The sequence below is a fragment of the Erithacus rubecula genome, assembly GCF_903797595.1.
Source record: "Erithacus rubecula genome assembly, chromosome: 3".
Classification (NCBI taxonomy): domain Eukaryota; kingdom Metazoa; phylum Chordata; class Aves; order Passeriformes; family Muscicapidae; genus Erithacus; species Erithacus rubecula.
In genome coordinates, this window is record NC_136689.1 from 98798967 (window position 1) to 98819452 (window position 20486).

The 20486-nt window shown below is 42.5% G+C and overlaps 1 protein-coding gene across 7 annotated transcripts in view; it reads right to left on the minus strand.

Annotated features, from left to right (window-relative positions):
* Positions 1–20486, minus strand: part of PTPRM (protein tyrosine phosphatase receptor type M) — a 445192-nt gene that overhangs the window by 293796 nt on the left and 130910 nt on the right. For all 7 annotated transcript variants that reach the window (XM_079300125.1, XM_079300120.1, XM_079300119.1 and 4 more), the window contains one exon: positions 6216–6484. In XM_079300125.1, coding sequence (XP_079156251.1) covers positions 6216–6484 — 269 coding nt within the window. The remainder of the gene's footprint in view (positions 1–6215; positions 6485–20486) is intronic.

Sequence of the window (20486 nt, forward strand, 5' to 3'; positions counted from 1 at the left end):
ACACCTGCGCTACAGCGCACGGAACAGCATTTCCGTGGCTGCTGCCAATCCAAGACCACAAAGAAACAAGCAAGCCAGACTGAAAACTGAGCTCCTGACATTAAGGCTTGTTAAATCTTATTCTATTTCTGTTTTTAAACCAGTTGCTGTCTTGTATTTCTCTACTGAAGGCCCAAATGCTTTTCTGGTTTAGGAACAAGGGACAGGAGCAAATAACAGAGCCTTGTGTATATGACAAAAAATGCATGCCTCCTTACTCCTGACCATTTTAAGACTGCTGGGGGGTTTAAATTTAGGTATGTGGTTTGCCCTGGCGCATCTTTCTCAAATCCTCTTCCCAAAGTACCTAAGTCAATGAAGAAGAGCTATTTAAGATGCCTGACACAGGTTTGTTTTTTGAAATGCAATATGCATTTCAAAGTTTCTTTGGAGTTCAAAGCACAGTTCAGGAACTGTATATGTGTGCAGCTGAATGCAACACACACAACACACAAGAATGGAAGCCTGACTTTTACTGCACAAGAAGCTTAATGCTCTGTCCTAGATGAGGATTTAAGTACATTGCATGATCCAAACTCCAAGCAAAACACGTACAAAGCAGGTTATGAAACAAATGTTATGTTTTAAAATTTTGAAGATTTTAAAAGTTAGGTTGAATCTACTGTTTCTTATTTCCTAAACTCCTAATTTACAGGGAAAGTGTCAGAATGGTGAAGGGTAAATCTCATCTCTGTGAAGTGATACCACAGAACTCCTTTGTGTCCTTACTAAAAAGATCAGGAATTACTGCAAGGCTCTTACCCCATTTTTTTCACTCCAGCTTCACAGGATTTTACATTTAAAGATGGTGCAATGGCACAGACAGTCGTGTTACTCCACTGCAAGCTATTTTTAATCCTTTCAATGCCATTTCTGGATTTTAAATCTGCAGTGTTTGTTGTTTTATTTAATGGAGATTTGTTGCGGTTCACTGCTGCCATGACTGACTTCCAGCAAAGTACAAAGCAAATAATTCAAAACATAAAAACTGATAGGGGGACGGTGTGTGACTTGCAGTGGTGTGATGTTAAATTGCTTGCTTGAAGGGTTAGAAGCAGGGAACACAATCCCCTCATCATGCCCAACTCAGTAGTAGCTTTTGCATATTGTGATGTTCCAAAATGGCAACACTTCTAAAATGCAAAAATCTTTTTTAAATGCTACCGATTGGTCTGAGAATCATTAACTGACCTAGGGAAAACAACCCTGAAAGCACCAGATTTTACTCCTGCTAAAAAATCCAAATGCGAAAAAAACATCAAAACATTAAAGAAAATGAAAACAAACACCAAACAAAAACCCTGCCACCCTCTCCTCATTAGATGAGGAGCCTTTTCATGACTTGTATCTAAAAGCATCAATTTTGGAGCATTCAGCCTACTGAGACTGCTCCCCAAGAATCTAAAAACAATCTCTCCACTAACCAGCAAAATCTATGCAGCGTTCAATTTTCTTGTTTCATGTGCATTCTAATTCTGCTCAAGTTAGGAGGAGGGTGAAGGTCTTAAGAATTGTGTGAAGCTTTGTTTTGCTTCCAGGCTGTCTCCAAAGGCACAATAAACTCCTTGATGCTCTTGCTTAAGATGCACCAAATAGACAATAGCTCAGTAAAGCAAACAATTTCTCCCGGGCAGAATGTTAAAAGGAGGAAGGCAATGCTCCCTCAGGGGAGCACTCCTAAAGTGATTTTATAAAACAGAAATAAGACTAGTACCCGCAGAAATACACCAGCTACTTTGAAACAAATAGCTCAGAGACCAGGAGGCACTGCAGAAAAGAACAAGCTGTGCTGATTATCTTGGACTCTCAGAAGGTGTTTGGCAGCTTGAACCCACGTTACTGCAAGCACACTGTTATCACTAACTGGACAGCAGTGCAGACTCTAAAATCAATGGCAGACTTTAGGCAGTAGTACTTGGGAGATCATTAATTATGGAATTAAATACGTCCTTAATTGACAATTTAAATAATCAGCAAGTAATCAACAATTAATGTTGTTACATGCAGGTTGCAATTGTGATTTGACATACATGCAGTACAGCTTACCTATGGTGTGCAACATACACAAATAACTACCTGGCAAAAAGAAAGGGTACATTAAAAGAAATTAATTATTTAGTTCAAAGTCTGTACTTCTAATGAGTCAATTCCAAATAGAAACCCAACCTGAAAAGTATTTACAAGCTTGGGCAACTGGTGCTACAATAATAAACTACTGTTAATTATTAAATCTTTTGAACACTTTGCTTGTACGTATTTGCAATACAATAAATCTTTAGAAGTTGGATTAAAATTCACTCCATACTACATAATCTGATTTGTAGTCAGCTACCATTTAGTGGGAGTTATTTTGCCTATATTTTTCAACAGCAAAACAGACACAACACACTGTGTTTGAAAAAAACCTGAATTGTATAAATACTATAAATCTGAAATGTTTTATGTAATTTGTTCTCAGAGTTCTGTAGTACATTTTGGCTCCATTTGCATCAAGACATCTTGTAGGTTTTCTGCTAAGGGAATGGAATTATAAAACATTCACAGATGTGGATGGCTACACAGATTATGTGATTTAAAACACAACAAAGACAATCACACAATTACATTGCTTTGTCCCTTCACCTATTAATGCCATATCTTCTCTTGGAGATTATTCACTGGGAAACTACCAACCTTCATATAAGAAAAGTTAAAAACGGCTCCATCATTCCTTAAAAATCTCCTGGAGGGTTTTTCTTTATTATGTTCAGCAAGGTCAGACAAATTCAGATAATCACTGTGAGGGTGTCTTGTACATTTTGGAGGTTTTGTGCAGAACACATGGATTTGTGCCAAAGGAGTTTGGAGTTTTGGACTCGAATAGGAAACAGACTTGATACTACATCATACACCTATCAGGTAAGTCCTGTGTCTTCCCCACTATTCCTGCAGTCACCTGAGCTGTCACCTAACTTGGAGCCATATTCTCACAAGAACCATGTATATTCTCCCTCCTCTGCCTTCCCTTCTCCCAGCTGCCTGCAGCTAACTTCATGTCTTCCCCCACAATAAACTCTGTGAAGAAGAAAAAGCCTGAAAACTGATGAAAGGAGTTCACAAACAATGAAAAGTTGCAAACGTCAGCACTCAAGTGAGGAAATTGCATCACAGATCTCTAAGAGGATGGAGACAACCAAAACCAAAAACAATTAACTGTAAGCTCTTAAAATGGTGATAGCACTTCCTCGAGAATAAAATAGCTTATTTACAATGAAACCAGTGAAGCTACAATATTTAACAGTGATTTCCTGCACTGCCATGGATACTAACATAGCATAAGATCTTCTGTCACATCAGCTGAATTGCAGTACCTAACCAGGTATTATTTCAGACTGTATGCAGCAAATGCAAAGAAAATTACTCACTATACTCCACAGAGAAAGAAAGATTATTAAAAATGTCAACACTTCCAGCAGCAAGGAGAGCACACAGAATATATTACAGAAAGGCTCAGGCATTTATTATTATTATTATACATCATTATTATACATCAGCTGATGTGTGGTAATTTGCTAAACTGCAGTACCCCACCCAAGCATGCAAAGGTTCACCTACAAGTAATGGTGAACAGTCCAGATGGCAGGTCTTGAGGAGAAAGGGTGGGAAAGGTTATCCTTCTGTTTCTAAGGCCAAATTACTCAGATAATGTTAGATGTATCATATTGTCCAAAATCTGACACAGATTATTATTAATAACATTAGCAATAACATTTGAAGCTGTCAGAGGTTTTGCAAATTTTTAAGAACATGTCAATTTACTTTAAAATAAACAGTCAGAGTCAAGGCTTCTTCTAAAATTGCCCTGTCCACATCAGCCTTTTGAGTCAGAGCTAGAGTGAGACTGAAGCACAACCCTCTTCTTTACTGACTGCTGATTCCAGAGCAGTTCTGCTGCATAAAAACCAGACTCCTTTCAGAAGACAGAAAACTGGAAGCTCCTCTGCTAATTCACTATACAGATGGGGACACTTCAGACTTGGGCATAAGTGACACAGTCACACATTGACTCGGCACTCAGTACTCCTGAACCACCCACCATGTTCACAAAACCTTCCAGTAAATCCCACATACAAACCACTGAGTTACATCCAATGTTAGCCACAAAACTGTCTTGTGGGATGCTCTATCCTCTTCTCCCACCATCCACTGAGGCCAACCCTACAGACTGGTCCTCTTTATTTCAGTCAAGATAGAAAGGCTTGCAGCAGCACTGAAAGGTGTTCTCAACACTGGCATCAAATTGCTAACATGAGGTCTTGATGTAAGGTCAGAGAATCATGGGAGTGTCTGAGTTGGAAGAGACACTTAAAGATTATGGACACCAACTCCCTGCTCCTCACAGGACTACCTAAAACCAAACCAAAGGGCAGAGAGCATCATCTGAACTCCCCTTGAAGTCTGACAGACAACAAAATACACGCTGCCCTTTCACCCTGAGAGATGTATAACTAAACCAAGCCTGGACTTTGTGATCAGGATACAGCCTTAAGCTCCACAGAGTCAGGCAGCACACAGCTTCTCCCACCTGGCTGAAGGGAACCTCAGCTCTGCTAATATGCCTGCTCTTCTCAAAAAGGCACGAGAGTGTTACCTCATCGAGCTGCAGACAATTATAAAAGACCCAAATCATGAAGTTTGCTGAGATGTCTGTAAGCTTACCCTGAATCCTCTCCAGGAAGCCCTGACAACACAGTTGCAGCAATTCCTAGGAATCTCAAGTAGAACACTGGATGCAAATGCAGACCCTGTGAATACCAGTTATCCAACCTAGGAAAACACTATTAGAGGCAAGAGGAAATTATAAGTGTGCTCTTTTGGTTCTGCAATATTGCATGCACTGCCAGGCATCCCACATTCCAGGAATAAAGCGTTCCTGGCCCTCCAAATTAATCTTCTGGAGTAGGATTTTCTGTTTCATTGTAGGTGAAACAATCATAAACACTCCAGAAAGTTCTTTGGCAGTTTCTTTTTCTTAGACGAAAAAGGGTTCAGAAAGGAAAGACTGAGTTCACTTGAGACATCCTCACAAATCAGATGCTGCAGCCACAGGAAGGAGTACACTGCAGCCTCCCAAAGTACCTGCAGTGGACATTGCCAAACTCATCATGAGAATATGATGGGGCAACAAACACCTGGTTACCTGAAACAGCAAGTGCAGGAACTGAAACACGACTCTGCCACATGTGACGCTAGTAAGTGGGACACTGCTGTAGGAATTAGGGTGTCCCACTCTGGAAAAGCACAGTGGAAGAGCAACACTGTGCCTCCTAGGGAGGTCTGCAGTCAAGGAACCCTCATCTTTGGGATGCCTTTTCTTCAGAAAGCTTCAAACCACAAGTAGGGTGACAATACTCAGTACAAGCAAACAAACAAAATACAGTTCAAACTTTCCAAACGTCAGGTGAAGATGGAGGAGCCTCAGCAACACCTCTGTGCTACTGGTCTGCTCTTATTAAACTAAGTTACTTGTTTGTGGAGACACAGACTGTATTTCCACAGGAAGAAGGAGAAAAAAACATTGAACTACGACAGAACAGTAACTGTATAATCTAAACCTTCCTAGAGAAAAGCAGCACCTTAAGGGACTGTCAAGTGAAATTCCCCCTGAATCTTTAGGATGCACTCAAAATCCCATTCCTATGATCACTACTATTATATTTATGTTTACTACTGGACAACAGATATGGCATTCAGAGTTAAGATTTGATCTGAGGATTCAAAGGATTCTGCTGGTTCTAAAGCAACAAGTATTGCTGATCTAAATCACACTTGAAGACTGTACTGTAATAAAATCTATTGGCATTCAATTCCAGCATCCCTAATGAACTGAAAGAAACAAGTGAATTTATTACAGAAAAAGAGTTAATTGACTGAAATCGATGGCAAAATTTCTAGATTTTTTCCAACATAATTAGTTCATCCACATTTAGAGCATGTGTGCATTTCATACACTTCTGTAAATACATGTAAACATATAAACACAGCCATATGCATGTAAAAACAAACATTTAGCATCATGTACAAAAATGTGATTAAGATGATGAACAATTAGAAATAGTAAAAGGTATTTTGATTTAAAATTAAAATTAAGAACCAGATGGCTACAATGAGAAACAAAATTTCATAAAAAGACATACCTGATAAAAATTGGGCCAGAAAGTACTAATTGCCAGTTCTGCTCTGTTCCAAGTGGCAGTGATAGATGTGTTCCAGACTGGGTTACCAATAGGACCATCATTAACCTTCACATATACATTTAAAGTGCCAGGGCTAGCTTCAGGGTTTTTGCTTGAAATATAATAGTGAAAATCAATACAATGTGTATCATTTTCTTTCAGATGGGGCATCAGGAGGTGAGCTTTCTGTCCCGAGTATCTTCCAGATGTATTCACCAACACGAAAGAACCTGCAAAAACAAAGTCACTGATTCAATTTCTTCCTTATTTTTCTCTTCTCAATATGGTACTATCTGTAACTAAAGCATAATTAAAAATAATGATAATAATTCAACCATTTTCCTTTGCTTCTGCTACCTTAAGAGTAATTTCTATTTGGTAGGTATTTAATCTCAAACTTCTTTTGCAGAATCTTGAAATTCTTTATAAAGTTAGTAAATATTACAATATTCTACAGGTGGGGAAGGAAAGAGATAACAAGCCCAAATGCTGAAGCAATCTGCACTGCAATAAACCTCCAGAATGTAGCACAGAATCAGCTGCAGGTCTCAGCTGAGTGTTTCTCTATGCACAGTCTCTTCGGGATTTGCCAAGGACTAGAGATTCACCTGCAGCCCATGGAGTCCATGCATGGGGCACAGATTCACCTGCAGCCCATGGAGTCCATGGATGGGGCACAGATTCACCTGCAGCCCATGGAGTCCATGCATGGGGCACAGATTCACCTGCAGCCCATGGAGTCCATGGATGGAGCACAGATTCACCTGCAGCCCATGGAGTCCATGGATGGGGCACAGATTCACCTGCAGCCCATGGAGTCCATGCATGGGGCACAGATTCACCTGCAGCCCATGGAGTCCATGGATGGAGCACAGATTCACCTGCAGCCCATGGAGTCCATGGATGGAGCACAGATTCACCTGCAGCCCAGGAAGGGTCCCACACCAGATCAACCAAACAGCCAAAGGAGGCTGTGGCTTTTTGGGAAGCCCACACTGGGAGCAGGTTTACTGGCAGGACTGGTGACCTGGAGAGGGCCCCAGGCTGGAGCAATCTGTGCCTGCAGGACTGCATCCTGCAGGAAGGGACCCCATGTCAGAGCAGAAGACTGAAATGAGTCCTGCCCTTGATGAGGAAGGAGTGGCAGAGACAGCATGTGATGAACTGACCCATTTCCTGCTCCTCTGCACTGCTGGGAGGGAGGAGAAAATTCAGGAGTGAAGTTGGGACCAGGATAAAGGGGAAGACACTTGGGGTCCAGCCAGGGCCAATCCAAGAGTTGCAATGAAATTTAAGAGAATTCTATGTGTGAAGATGATTGGACACAGTATGCGATGCAAACAGAGTCTAAAATGTTCTCAATTCCTTAGCCTTCCTCAAGGTAATCACAAGTCATGTACTTGACTAAGTGTGACAATGGTCTCCTGCCCTCAAAATCTGACTAAAGAATGAACAAATGGAAATATAAATAAACCAGTAAGCTTCACGGGTTCAAAAAAGAATGGGGTTGAATTTTTATATTATGGTCACGACTTAAAAAAGCAAATGACAAGAAACATAAAACTATTCAAATAAAGTTACATTCAAACAACTCTCACATGAACAGCTAGTCTATTAATACTCTATTTTTCAGTGCCTATTAATGTGTTTTATTGAAGTACCTTCAAAATAATAATGCTGCAGAACTAAGGAATTTGAAAGACTGTACAGACGTTAGAAAAATACAACATGATTTCTGAGACATTCATATTTCTGGGTTGAACAAATGAAAAGGAAAGAATTCTATTAACAGATAACCTATGAAACAAATAAATTTCAGTATCTACTTTGGAAAGAAAGCATATCAATAAAATGCATGAGATAATTTAAACTCTGAATTTTTCATAAGTCCAGAAATGGATATGTTATGGCTCCCTACTACAAATGCATAGCCAAGTGTTCTTAGAAAAATGTAAGTACACACACATACTTGTCACACTGTTACTAGAAACCAAGTTTCAATAATTTTTTTTTTCTTACTCTGATGGGTGACAATTCCTTTTAATGGGATGCAAGTCATTCCTTGAAATGGAATGCTGGAGAACCTTTGTCCAGAACTGCAGCTTTATGTTAAACAGGTTTAACTATTCAATAATAGCAGATCTGCAGTTGGATTTAAATTATTTATCAAGTATAATTTCCTTTCTAGACAAGTTCATAAAATTGACAAAAATGGAACTTACTTATTATACAAAGGAATATAAATATTTTACTTCCTAAAAGGAGTTATTCTATATTTAATTCAAAGTCTATTTGTTATTGTAATATATTGGGAAAAATCCTTATTCATTAGTAACATAAACATAAGTCACTGAATATGCTTTTTTTTCTTAGAATAGACAGGAAAGAAACTAATATTCCTTCCATCAATTAGTATATGTTCTTCCATTCAATTAACTTATTTATATTTAAAATATAAACTTCTTAAAATAGGTGTAATTTGCTAAGTTATAAGAGCAATACTTAAGCTTTCATGAATTCACTAAAAATTAACTGGCAAGATTTTTCACATGGAAACTATCAATCCAACAAACAAATGACCAAAACCCCACATCATACTTTCTGACAGTGGATCAGTTCTCCAGAATAGCTTGTTATATATTGGGGGGCATAAGAAATACATATAAAAAATAACTGAAACTATACACTGGTATATCTATAAGAAAACAAATATCTACCAGAATTGAGAGATTCCACAAGAAAACGTGTAAAATTATGATCAACTGAGTACTCATTCCTCAGAAGAAATAGCAAGTGCACATCTTAATACACTCATTTTATCACACTTAATTTCCTCAGCCAAAAAGTTTAAATGGGATTTACAAGGGTTTAGTCTTTAGGGCTATGTTTAGGCACTACATGCAATGTAGTAAAACCTAATGGTGCTCATCATTCATTAAATTCAGGCCTCTTTAGTCCACAACCTTGCTGAATCACCTGCATTTCATCATTTTAGCTAAGGAGTTTAAATCAACAAAGCAGTGACATTCCTAAAATCACTGTTGCTGTTTACAATTTCTCACTGAAAAATAGTCCAGCAGTAATTCAGCAAATATTTCCTTCGTGTAAATATTAATTCTAAGAAGATGCAATACTTGAAAGAAGAAAATACAGATTTGCTCCAGAGTAAATGGGCAACTGAATATCTTCATAATTCTCATTAACACAAATGGACATTTTCTGTGAAATACTGAACACAAAATGATGGTCAAAAGACAGAGCAGCTGAAGAACCGGGAAAAAATGTTTAAAAAAGAAAATCCAACAACTGGAAAAGCAACATCTTGTCCTAGAAAAAGTGATGGGAACGGCACTTCTGCACATTTCCACCATGTCATCTCACCTTGTTAAGAGATCCTTTTTATATGGGGAATGTCAAACACAGTGAAATTGAATGCAGTATCATTTTTCATGCATGAAGAAAATGTGACTAGTGAGCAAAGAAAGTTACTTTGTTGAGTTTTCACCAGCCTTGAGGTGGTGTTCTCATGGTTGAGGACAAATTATTAGTCTTCCTTATAAATATATTTTTTATTTAGGCATTACTATTGGTTGATTTTGATTCTCACTATTTGAAAAATGTGCAAAATGAAGGAAAGCAAAAAGTCTGATTTTAAGAACAGATATTCTACACATTACTTTATTAACAAAACACCCTTCAGGTGCAGAAAGGTGTCATAAATGCTGTGACTAGGTAGTTCAGGGAATCACAGAAAGGCTTGGATTAGAAGGTACATACAAAAGTTCACTCTTTTTTTAGCAAAACAGCCAAACCTACAGCCATCAGTCACATGAGACTGTGACTATCTGATTGCCCAAGACTAAGTGGGGAACTGTTCAAGACACTGAACTGTTGTGCATGAGCAGATGAAGTGTGAGGCTCAAGCATAATGAGCATCACTTTCAGACAAGGCAAACCCAATAAAATTGTTCTTTTATTTACTGTATTTCATAAACAAACATGTATACAGTGCACCTTGCACTTTAACTCGCAAAGCTTGCTAACAAAGCAGATTGTGTCTTCAATACTTTTCCTTATTATTTACTAATACTACAGAAAAAGGAAAAGACACTTTCAGGTAGAATTTGAAAATTACAGGGCTGGTGTAATCTGAGAAAACTCTCAAAGCATGACCAGCACTACCTAAAGAAGCTGGAACTTTCACTCAGATGCACCAGTTCCATACACCACCAGCAGGTACATGCACACAAACATCAGAGACACTTGCACCCCTGAATGGCACAATGAGGTGTCCCAAAACACACCAGCTGAGAGTCTTCCCTTCAGTGCCCCAGCTAACACCCATCAGTTCTGCTCATTACCTTACAAACCATTACTGGCTCCAGGTGAATTTTAAGTCTTCTTTTGAGCAGTATTTACTCATATTAAATTTAACATGGTAATTTCAATCATTATGTATTACCCATCCTAAAAACATCATTAATCTCAACTTTCAAGCTGTTTATCTTCCAAATTTGCAACTATTCAAAGTCTTGGAAAAAATCCATTAAAAATCCACCGTAAGTCCTGCGTATTTTTTAAAAGATCAGTTCACTTCTACTCATAATGCCAGCTTCGTTTTAGCAGAACAATTAATAAAACTAATAAGCCTTATAATTCCTTCACTAAATTCAATTCTTAAAATTCTTTCTCATCTCATATGCATAGACACATCTCCCATTACTTTGTTAGAAATTGCTTTGATCAAGCTTGAACGTGAAATAATGTATTTCTGAACCCTGTATTTTTTGCAGCCCCTTTTCCAATAGCCAGTATTAAAAAACCCCTGCTTTCTGAGGAATGCTGTGTTTTTTCAAGCCTTTACAATATTTATTGATTTTGACTATTCATCCTGTAATCTGTTTTTCTGTTTTCTCCATGACTATAATATGTTTTCAAACACTGCACTGACATTTTGAAGGCTGTCTCTTATATAACTAATACTACCTCTTCACAAAAAAGCAAGCAATGTATAGTGGGGGCATACAAAGTTCACAAGCCATTAGAGAATACTGTGTGTGCATACATTCAAAGAGAGCTGTCTCAAGTTTCAAATTCAACTTCTGAAGTAATCATCACATTTTAGGAAAAACAGAAGTCAAAGCAAGAAAAGACTTGAGGACAGGCAGACCCAGACCCAAGGAGAGTTTTAAAACACAAAGCTTTCCAGCACCATCTCCCCAGGTCTGGAGCAGGCAAATTCTGACTGAGCATTCTACAGCAGGAAGAAGGTATGTATTTGAAACACTTAACTAAAATAAATTGAAAGTAATTAAAATTAGAGGACAATCTGAATCTTTCCAAAGTCCTAGTATCATGGAATCATTTAGGCTGGAAAAAGACTAGACTACTGTTGATACAGAACAAAGTTAATGCTGGGTTTGTATAAAACCTTTTGAAGGGCAGGTGTTGGGGGTTGAGTTTTTTTTTCTGTTACTGTGTCAATTGTAAGAATTTTTTCCCATTATCATGCCAATGGAGCTGGCCGGGCTACACCCAGGGTCCCTGATGGGTCCAGACAAAGGGGGTGGGTGGGGACGGCCCCGGAGGGGCCTCTGAGGCTTCCGGGAGGGCACTCGCATTTCCGGCGAGCTGGGAGGAGGACGCCTGGGATCGTTCAGCCACGCGGCCGAGCACAGGAGAGCCAGACCCTCTGCGACCACCTGCCCTGCATCTGCCCCGTTCCAGCCTCCTGCCTCTGCGGACACAGCTGATCCCCCAGACACACACGGTGAGCGAGGAGCCGCCGCTGCAGCCCGTTCCCGCCCGGGACCGGCGTGGCCGCTGCCACCCCTTCCCCCCCCCCCCCCTTCCTGCCTTTGTTCCCGCTTGCTTTTCAGCAGATCCGGGCTCTGGACTAAGCACAGAGACAGCGTGCTTGCATCTAAAGGGACTGACACCGAGTTACCTATTTCATTCTGTTAGCAATTTTAACTGTTATTGTTTTTTGTTTGTACAGTTAGATATATTAGTAAAAGAGCTGTTATTCCCACCCCCTTATCTCTGCCTCAGAGTCCTTGATTCCAACAATCATAATACTTGGGGGAGGGGAGTGGAACCAAAGTCTCTATTCCAAAGGGAAACTTCTGCCCTTACTGGCAGACACCTGTCCTTTCAAACCAGGACAGATTTTGGCGCCCAACGTGGGGCAGAGGACACTGAGTTGAGAGTTAAGACAGGAATAACAGCTCTCTTAACCGGCAATATGTTGCCTGGTTTAATCTGGTTTGTGTTCCATGTGGTCACAGCCATCTCGCTCCCATTTGTAAGCCCTTTTTTGAATTTGGGCCCCCTCACCAAAGTTACTGTAGCTATTATCCGATTAGTTTGGTGGATTGATTATGTCAGGAATTCATGCGTTTTTAATTTTTTCTGGGAAGCGGTTGCATGGATCCGGAGCTATCGTACTCTAACTGCGTGTTTCTGGGGCTATTTCAGTAATGGTACTTACTGTGAGGTAACGAGTGCAAGGGAAATTTTCTCCCAACCCATCACCCAGTTTTTTGAGGCTACCCCACTGGTTCTCAAGGATTTCAGATCTGTTTTAATTGCCAGTATTATTATACAGTGGCTGGTGTTGCTGGTAGGCTTGTTCTACTTAGCATTCAGAAACAAGGGAATATTGGCTTGGACGACAACTCTGATACCTGCCCCAGGGACTAGGGATGCTGCCCCAGAACCTGCCTCTGCCGCAGGGACTAGGGATGCTGCCCCAGAACCTGCCTCTGCCCCAGAGACTAGGGATGTTGCCCCAGAGCCTGCCCCAGGGACTAGGGATGCTGCCCCAGAACCTGCCTCTGCCCCAGGGGCTAGGGATGCTGCCCCAGAGCCTGCCTCTGAGAATAGGAATGCTGCCCCAGAGCCTGCCCATGAGACTAGGGATGTTGCCCCAGAACCTGCCTCTGCCCCAGGGACTAGGGATGCTGCCCCAGAGGCTGATGCTGCCCCACAGCCCACCGCAGAAATGAGCCACCCAGAGTGGGTGGGGACTCTAGTGAAGGATATAGGTCAAATGTTGAAGGAGCAAAGCCAGATGTTGAAGGAACATAGCCAGATGTTTAAGGAGCACAGCCAGATGATGAAGGAGCATTTTTCTCCAGCTGGTGAGAAACTATGCCCTAAAGAGGGAGAGTCAGATGGTGCTGCAGTGGAACCCGTAGATGTTGTATCTGTCCAGGTTCCAGCTGGATCACAGGAGCAGCCACAGCCAGCAGCAGTTGCTCCTGTGGAAACTAGGAAATCTAAGATTAAAACGAGGCACTTAGATAATGGGGATCAGCAAGGAGGGTCCTCACAACCAGCAAGGGAGCCAGAGGTTGAGATTGTCACTGAGTCCCTCTCATACAATAGTCTCCGTAACCTGCGTAAAGACATTGCTCGGCGGGGCCGTGAGCCTTTTACAACTTGGTTACTCCGGGTCTGGGACCTTACGGGAACAGGTGTTCAACTGGATGGAACTGAGGCCAGGAATTTGGGATCCTTGGCCCAGGATTCAGGTGTGGACCAGATATTCGTAAGGGAGCAAGGCCTCCTTTCCCTCTGGGACCGGCTTTTAATGAGTGTGAGAGAGAAGTTTGTACACAGAGAGAGAATGCAGGAGCACCACCGTAGGATGCGCTGGAAGACCCTTAAGGAAGGGATCCAGCAGCTGAGAGAGACAGCAGTATTAGAGGTACTCTTTGGGAGGGATGGACAGCATGACAATGACCCTGACAAGGTCAAGTGCACAGGGCAGATGTTATGGAACTTGGCAACCTTGGGTCCATCTCAATATACCACCTACATAGCAATGATTAATGCTGATAACCATCCAGAGACAGTGTGTTCTGTTGCCAACAAACTCAGAAATTTTGAGAGCATGATGAATGGCCCAATGCAGGCTAATGTCTCTGCCGTGGCCAGGGACCACCAACAGGTCCAAGATAGGATGAGGGATATGAGGGAGGAGATGATGGAGAGAATTGAGGAGGTGAGGAAGATCAGCGTAGCACCAGTACGAGTCACAGGCCCCCAAGTCAGAGCTTCACGTCCCCCAGCTAGGGAGAGAGGGTACACCTCATGAGCTGACCTGTGGTTTTTCCTGCGAGACCATGGGGGAAGACATGGGAAAATGGGATGGGAAACCCACTTCTGTCCTGGCAGAACAGGTGCATCAGCTCAGGGAGGGAAATGCTAACCGAGGGAGCTGCACTAAAATGAAGGTAGCCTCAACCTCCCACAAGCAAGGTTGGGTCTTACTTCCGGGTTTTGGAGTTACTTCCGGGTTTGGGCTACTTCCTGGTTTGGGAGTTACTTTCGGTTTTGACTGTTACTTCCGGGTTTGGGAGCTACTTCCGGGTTTGGGAGTTACTTCTGGGTTTGACTGTTACTTCCGGGTTTGAAAGTTCCTTCCGGGTTTGGGTTACTTCCGGGTTTGGGAGTTACTTCCGGGTTTGGGAGTTACTACCGAGTTTGGGAGTTACTTTCGGGTTTGGGAGTTACTTCAGGGTTTGGGACTTACTTCCGGGTTTGGGAGTTACTTTTGGGTTTGACTGTTACTTCCGGGTTTGGGAGTTACTTCCGGGTTTGGGAGCTACTTTTGGTTTTGACTGTTACTTCCGGGTTTGGGAGTTACTTCCGGGTTTGACTGTTACTTCCGGGTTCGGGACTTACTTTCGGGTTTGGTGGGTACTTCCGGTTTGGGTCTTACTTCCGGGTTTGGGAGTTACTTTTGGTTTTGACTGTTACTTCCGGGTTTGGGAGTAACTTCCGGGTTTGGGAGGTACTTCCGAATTTGACTGTTACTTCCAGGTTTGGAAGTTACTTCCGGGTTTGGGAGTTCCTTCCAGGTTTGGGAGTTACTTTCGGTTTTGACTGTTACTTCCGGGTTTGGGAGTTACTTCCGGGTTTGGGAGGTACTTCCGGGTTTGGGAGTTACTTCCGGGTTTGGGAGTTACTTCCGGTTTTGACTGTTACTTCCGGTTTTGACTGTTACTTCCGGGTTTGACTGTTACTTCCGGATTTGGGACTTACTTCCGGGTTTGGAAGTTACTTCCGGGTTTGACTGTTACTTCCGGGTTTGGGAGTTACTTTCGGGTTTGACTGTTACTTCCGGGTTTGGAAGTTACTTTTGGTTTTGACTGTTACTTCCAGGTTTGGGAGTTACTTCCGGGTTTGGGTCTTACTTCCGGGTTTGGGAGTTCCTTCCGGGTTTGGGCTACTTCCGGGTTTGGGAGTTACTTTTGCTTTAGACTGTTACCATGTCCCTTATGGGGTTGGGACTCCATGTCCCAGTGGGGCATTAAAATGATTATCTCTAAAACTCCTCAGGATTTTTAGAACTGGCCACTGTGGAACGCCCTATCCAGAAATTAACATGGCTAAGTGACACCCCAATTTGGGTAGCGCAGTGGTCAATGAAAAAGGAAAATCTGAAGGCGCTTGAGCAGCTTGTAGAGGAACAATTGGCAAAAAACCACATTGAAGAAACAACAAGCCTGTGGAATTCTCCCGTCTTTGTAATTCAAAAAATCAGGGAAAGACAAATGGAGATTATTACATGATCTCAGAGAAATAAATAAAGTAATTCAGGACATGTGGTCTCCTCAAGTTGGGATGCCATCTCCAACAATGCTTCCCCGAGATTGGCAATTGGCTGTAATAGACATCAAAGATTGTTTTTTCCAAATCCCCCTAGACCCTGAAGATGCCTCAAGGTTTGCATTCTCAGTTCCCTCAATGAATCGAGAAGCCCCAATGAAGCGCTACCACTGGAAAGTGCTTCCAAAAGGTATGAAGTGCAGTCCTTCCATCTGCCAGTGGTATGTAGCTTCATTACTGTCCCCTGTGCATGCACAGAGAAGGGAAGCAATAATTTTACAGTATTTATATGATGTGTTAGTGTGTGCTTCCAATAACTTAATACTCCAACACACACACACACACACACAGAAGTTAAAGTTTTAACCTCTGCTGGATTTCAATTGCAGGAAGACAAAGTTCAAAGGATGCCACCTTAGAAGTATCTGGGCTTGAAAATTATTGCACGGACTATTGTCTCACAGAAATTGGAAATCAATTGTAATCCCAAAACCCTAGCAAATGTCCACTCCCTGTGTGGGTCTTTGAATTGGGTAAGGCCCTGGCTAGGTCTCACAAATGAGGACTTAAAACCCCTTTTTAATTTATTAAAGGGGGAGAGGGAGTTGGTTTCTCCAAGGGAACTGACCCCAGAGGCAAAATCTGCAATTGTAAAGGTACGGAAAGCATTAGCAGAGAGGCAGGCTCACCACTATCAGCCTGAGTTGCCTTTCAAATTCATTGTTTTGGGAAAACTTCCACACCTGCATGGTCTAATATTCCAGTGGATTGAGGGGCAGAAAGATTCACTCTTAATCATAGAATGGGTCTTCCTCTCCCACCAAAGATCCAAAACCATCACTCAGCCACAGGAGCTGATGGCTCAGCTGATTCAGAAAGTAAGGATGAGACTGCGTAAGCTGGCTGGTTGTGACTTTGCATGCATTCACCTTCTGTCCAAACTTTCTGAGGAAGGAAAGAACTCTCCTGAAAGGTTAACCGAAGAGATGTTTGAGCACTTGCTCCAGAGCAATGCCAGTCTCCAAATATCTCTAGACAGCTACAGTGGACAAGTATCAGTCCACGGCCCAGCTCATAAGTTGTTCAATGAGGAATTCCACCTCATTCCTCGTGAAAAGAGGAGTCGGAGACCACTCGAAGCTCTCACAGTGTTCACAGATGCATCAGGGGCCTCTCACAAGTCGGTGATGACTTTGAGAAACCCACAGACTCAGCATTGGGAAGCTGATGTTGAATTTGTGAAAGGTTCGCCCCAAATAGCCGAGCTGGCTGCAGTACTGAGAGCCTTTGAGAAGTTTTCAGAACCATTTAACTTGGTAACTGACTCAGCTTATGTTGCTGGAGTAGTGTCTAGAGTGGAGCAGGCAGTTCTCAAAGATATGGATAATGAGCAGCTCTTCAGGCTGCTCTCAAAACTAATCTATTTGGTTTCACACAGAGAGCATTCCTTCTATGTGATGCATGTAAGGTCACATACAGAGCTGCCAGGAGAAATCGCAGAGGGGAATCCAGTGGCAGACTCCCTTGCAGCCCCAGCTGAGAAAACACGCCTCCCTGACATCTTCCAACAGGCAAAGCTGAGCCACCAGCAATACCACCAGAATGCTCCAGGTTTGGTCCATCAGTTCCAGCTAACACGGAGTCAGGCTCGAGCTATTGTGACCACCTGTCCCAGCTGCCAGCTCCAGGCCATGCCATCACTGGGCATGGGGGTTAATCCCTGAGGCCTTGGCAGCTGTGAAATTCGGCAAACAGACATTACACACATTCCCAGTTTTGGTCGCCTCAAATATGTCCATGTGAGTATTGACACATATTCAGGGGCAATTTATGCTTCTGCTCATGCAGGAGAAAGGGCTGTTCATGCTAAACAATACCAAGTGCAAGCCTTTTCAGTGCTGGGGATCCCTAGGGAAATCAAAACAGATAATGGCCCAGCATACATATCCAAGGATTTCCTGGAGTTTATCCAGCAGTGGGGAGTGGAACATAAAACTGGCATTCCCCACTCCCCCACAGGCCAAGCTGTGATTGAACGTGCCCACCAGATGCTCAAACAGGTCCTGGCTAGACAGAGCAGTTCCACTGTGTGGATGTCTCCACAGCAAAATCTCTGTAAAGCCCTGTTCACTGTCAATTTCTTGACTTGTTCTTTTGAAAACATGAGTCCTCCTGTGGTACGTCACTTTAACAGCAGTAAACAGTTCAAATTGTCTCAGCATCCACCAGTTTTGATAAGGGACCCAGAAATGTGGGAAACCGGAGGTCCCTATGAGCTTGTTACCTGCGGACGTGGTTATACGTGCGTATCCACTCCCTCAGGCCCTCGGTGGATTCCCCAAAAGTGGGTGAAACATTTTGTTCCAAAAAATCCAGCTCCAGCAGAAGGAGATGAGAAGCAAGTTGCCATTGCTTCAAAAAGAAGATGCCGCCGGAAAGAAGAGAAGAAATCTTCATAAAGAAGGACCTTCCGGCTGACAGAGACTTTTAATGTGTTTTAAAGTGTTTGTTTTTCCTTTTAGAGAAAATCTACCCTCCACTCAACCCGGTGAAGAACCCCTTCCAAGTTGTCTTCTTGTTAACACTGAACAGTTTGGCAGTGGCATGGATCGTCCCTCAGCCACGTCAAAACGTTTGGGTGACCCTGGCACAGACGCTCCAACAGGAAAACATATGTCTGTCCACTGAAGCAGCAAAGGATCCTATGTCCACCTGCCTGGTAGGAGTCCATTGAAGGCTGGAGAATATTCAGCCAGCTTTGAAATACAAAAGCCCAATAATAAAAATCCTAGGCAGCAAGCTGCAATGTGTAAAAACCCCATAGAGGAGTTGCTGCCAAAGTTGCCCAAAGCAGCTCAGGAACCCCAAGAATCGGAGTTATAGGGTTCCTAGCCAGCACAATACTGCACTCATTTTAATATTGTCCCGAAACCTACTAACACTAATGAGTTCCATCTCATACGACAATTTCATAAAGAATTTACTGCCAAACATTGGTGTAATATTTTAAATCATATTGCAATGGGCACTCCAATGTATTCAAATCCCAAAAATCTCCCTAAGGGATTGTTTTTGATTTGTGGAGACCAGGCATGGGCAGGGATTCCTTCTCGGCTTCTAGGAGGGCCATGTACCTTTGGGCGGTTGTCCCTGTTAGCACCCAACAAAACCTTAATTAGTGATTGGACTCTCAAGAACAAATTGGCTGGAAAAATACAAAAGAGAAGTGCAGACACTTTGGATCCTAACTGTAATGCTGATATTTTCCATTGGGCCAAATCAAAAAGAATTGCTGTGTCCGTGTTTCTTCCGTGGGTTGCAGCTGCTAAAGCTCTAGGTGAATTAGGCCACCTAGAGTGTTGGGTAGTTAAACATGCAAACTTAACATCAACTGCCATCAGTTCCCTCCTAGAAGATGAGGAAATTATCAGGCAGGCCACACTCGAAAATCATGCTGCTGTAGATTTTTCTTCTGCTACTGCGTGGACATGAATGCCAGGAATTTGAAGGACTCTGCTGTATGAATCTGACCTCAAAAGCTCCTAACGTCCACGCTGCCCTCCGAAACATGAACAGATTGATCGGACAAGTGAAGCAAGAATCAGAAGATTGGTTCAATGAACTGTTCAAAGGCTGGGGGTTCTCAGGGTGGTGGACTTCTATTGTTTAAACAATTTTGTTATTCTTTGTTATTATTTTCCTTGTTATAATGGCATTCGGGATCCTACGCCACTTAGTTTTCAAAGCTATTAATGGTATCGTTCCTTCTACCTCTGAAGTCAATCACATAGAAATGAAAAACATAGAACAATGTAATTCTCCCACCAATTACAAATGGTGGGCAAAATCATAATCCCAATCAAAATAAATTTAATATCTTGCCCTCACTTAATAAACAGAAATATACCACCTTCATAGCAATGATTAATGCTGATAAACACCCAGAGACAGTGTGTTCTGTTGCCAACAAACTCAGAAATTTTGAGAGCATGATGAATGGCCCAATGCAGGCCAATGTCTCTGCCATGGCCAGGGACCTCCAACAGGTCCAAGACAGGATGAGGGATATGAGGGAGGAGATGAAGGAGGAGATGAGGGAGGTGAGGGAGGAGGTGAGGAAGATCAGTGTGGCATCAGTACGAGTCACAGGCCCCCAAGTCAGAGCTTCACGCCCCCCAGCTAGGGAGAGAGGGTACACCTCATGAGCTGACCTGTGGTTTTTCCTGCGAGACCATGGGGAAGACATGGGAAAATGGGATAGGAAACCCACTTCTGTCCTGGCAGAACAGGTGCATCAGCTCAGGGAGGGAAATGCTAACTGAGGGAGCTGCACTAAAATGAAGGTAGCCTCAACCTCCCACAAGCAAGGTGCAGGGTATTACAGCAAGGAGGATGTTCTGTCAGATCCCCTGGAAGGAGCCTCCACTATGTATGCCCAGGAAAGAAGTAATAACCAGGGCTAGAGGGGCCCAGCCTCTAGCCAGGGAGAGGCATGGGATGACAGGATCTATTGGATAGTGTGGGTGCGATGGCCTGGCACGTCAAAGCCACAGAAACATAAAGTGTTAGTTGATACTGGCTCACAATGCACACTGATACCATCAGAACATGTGG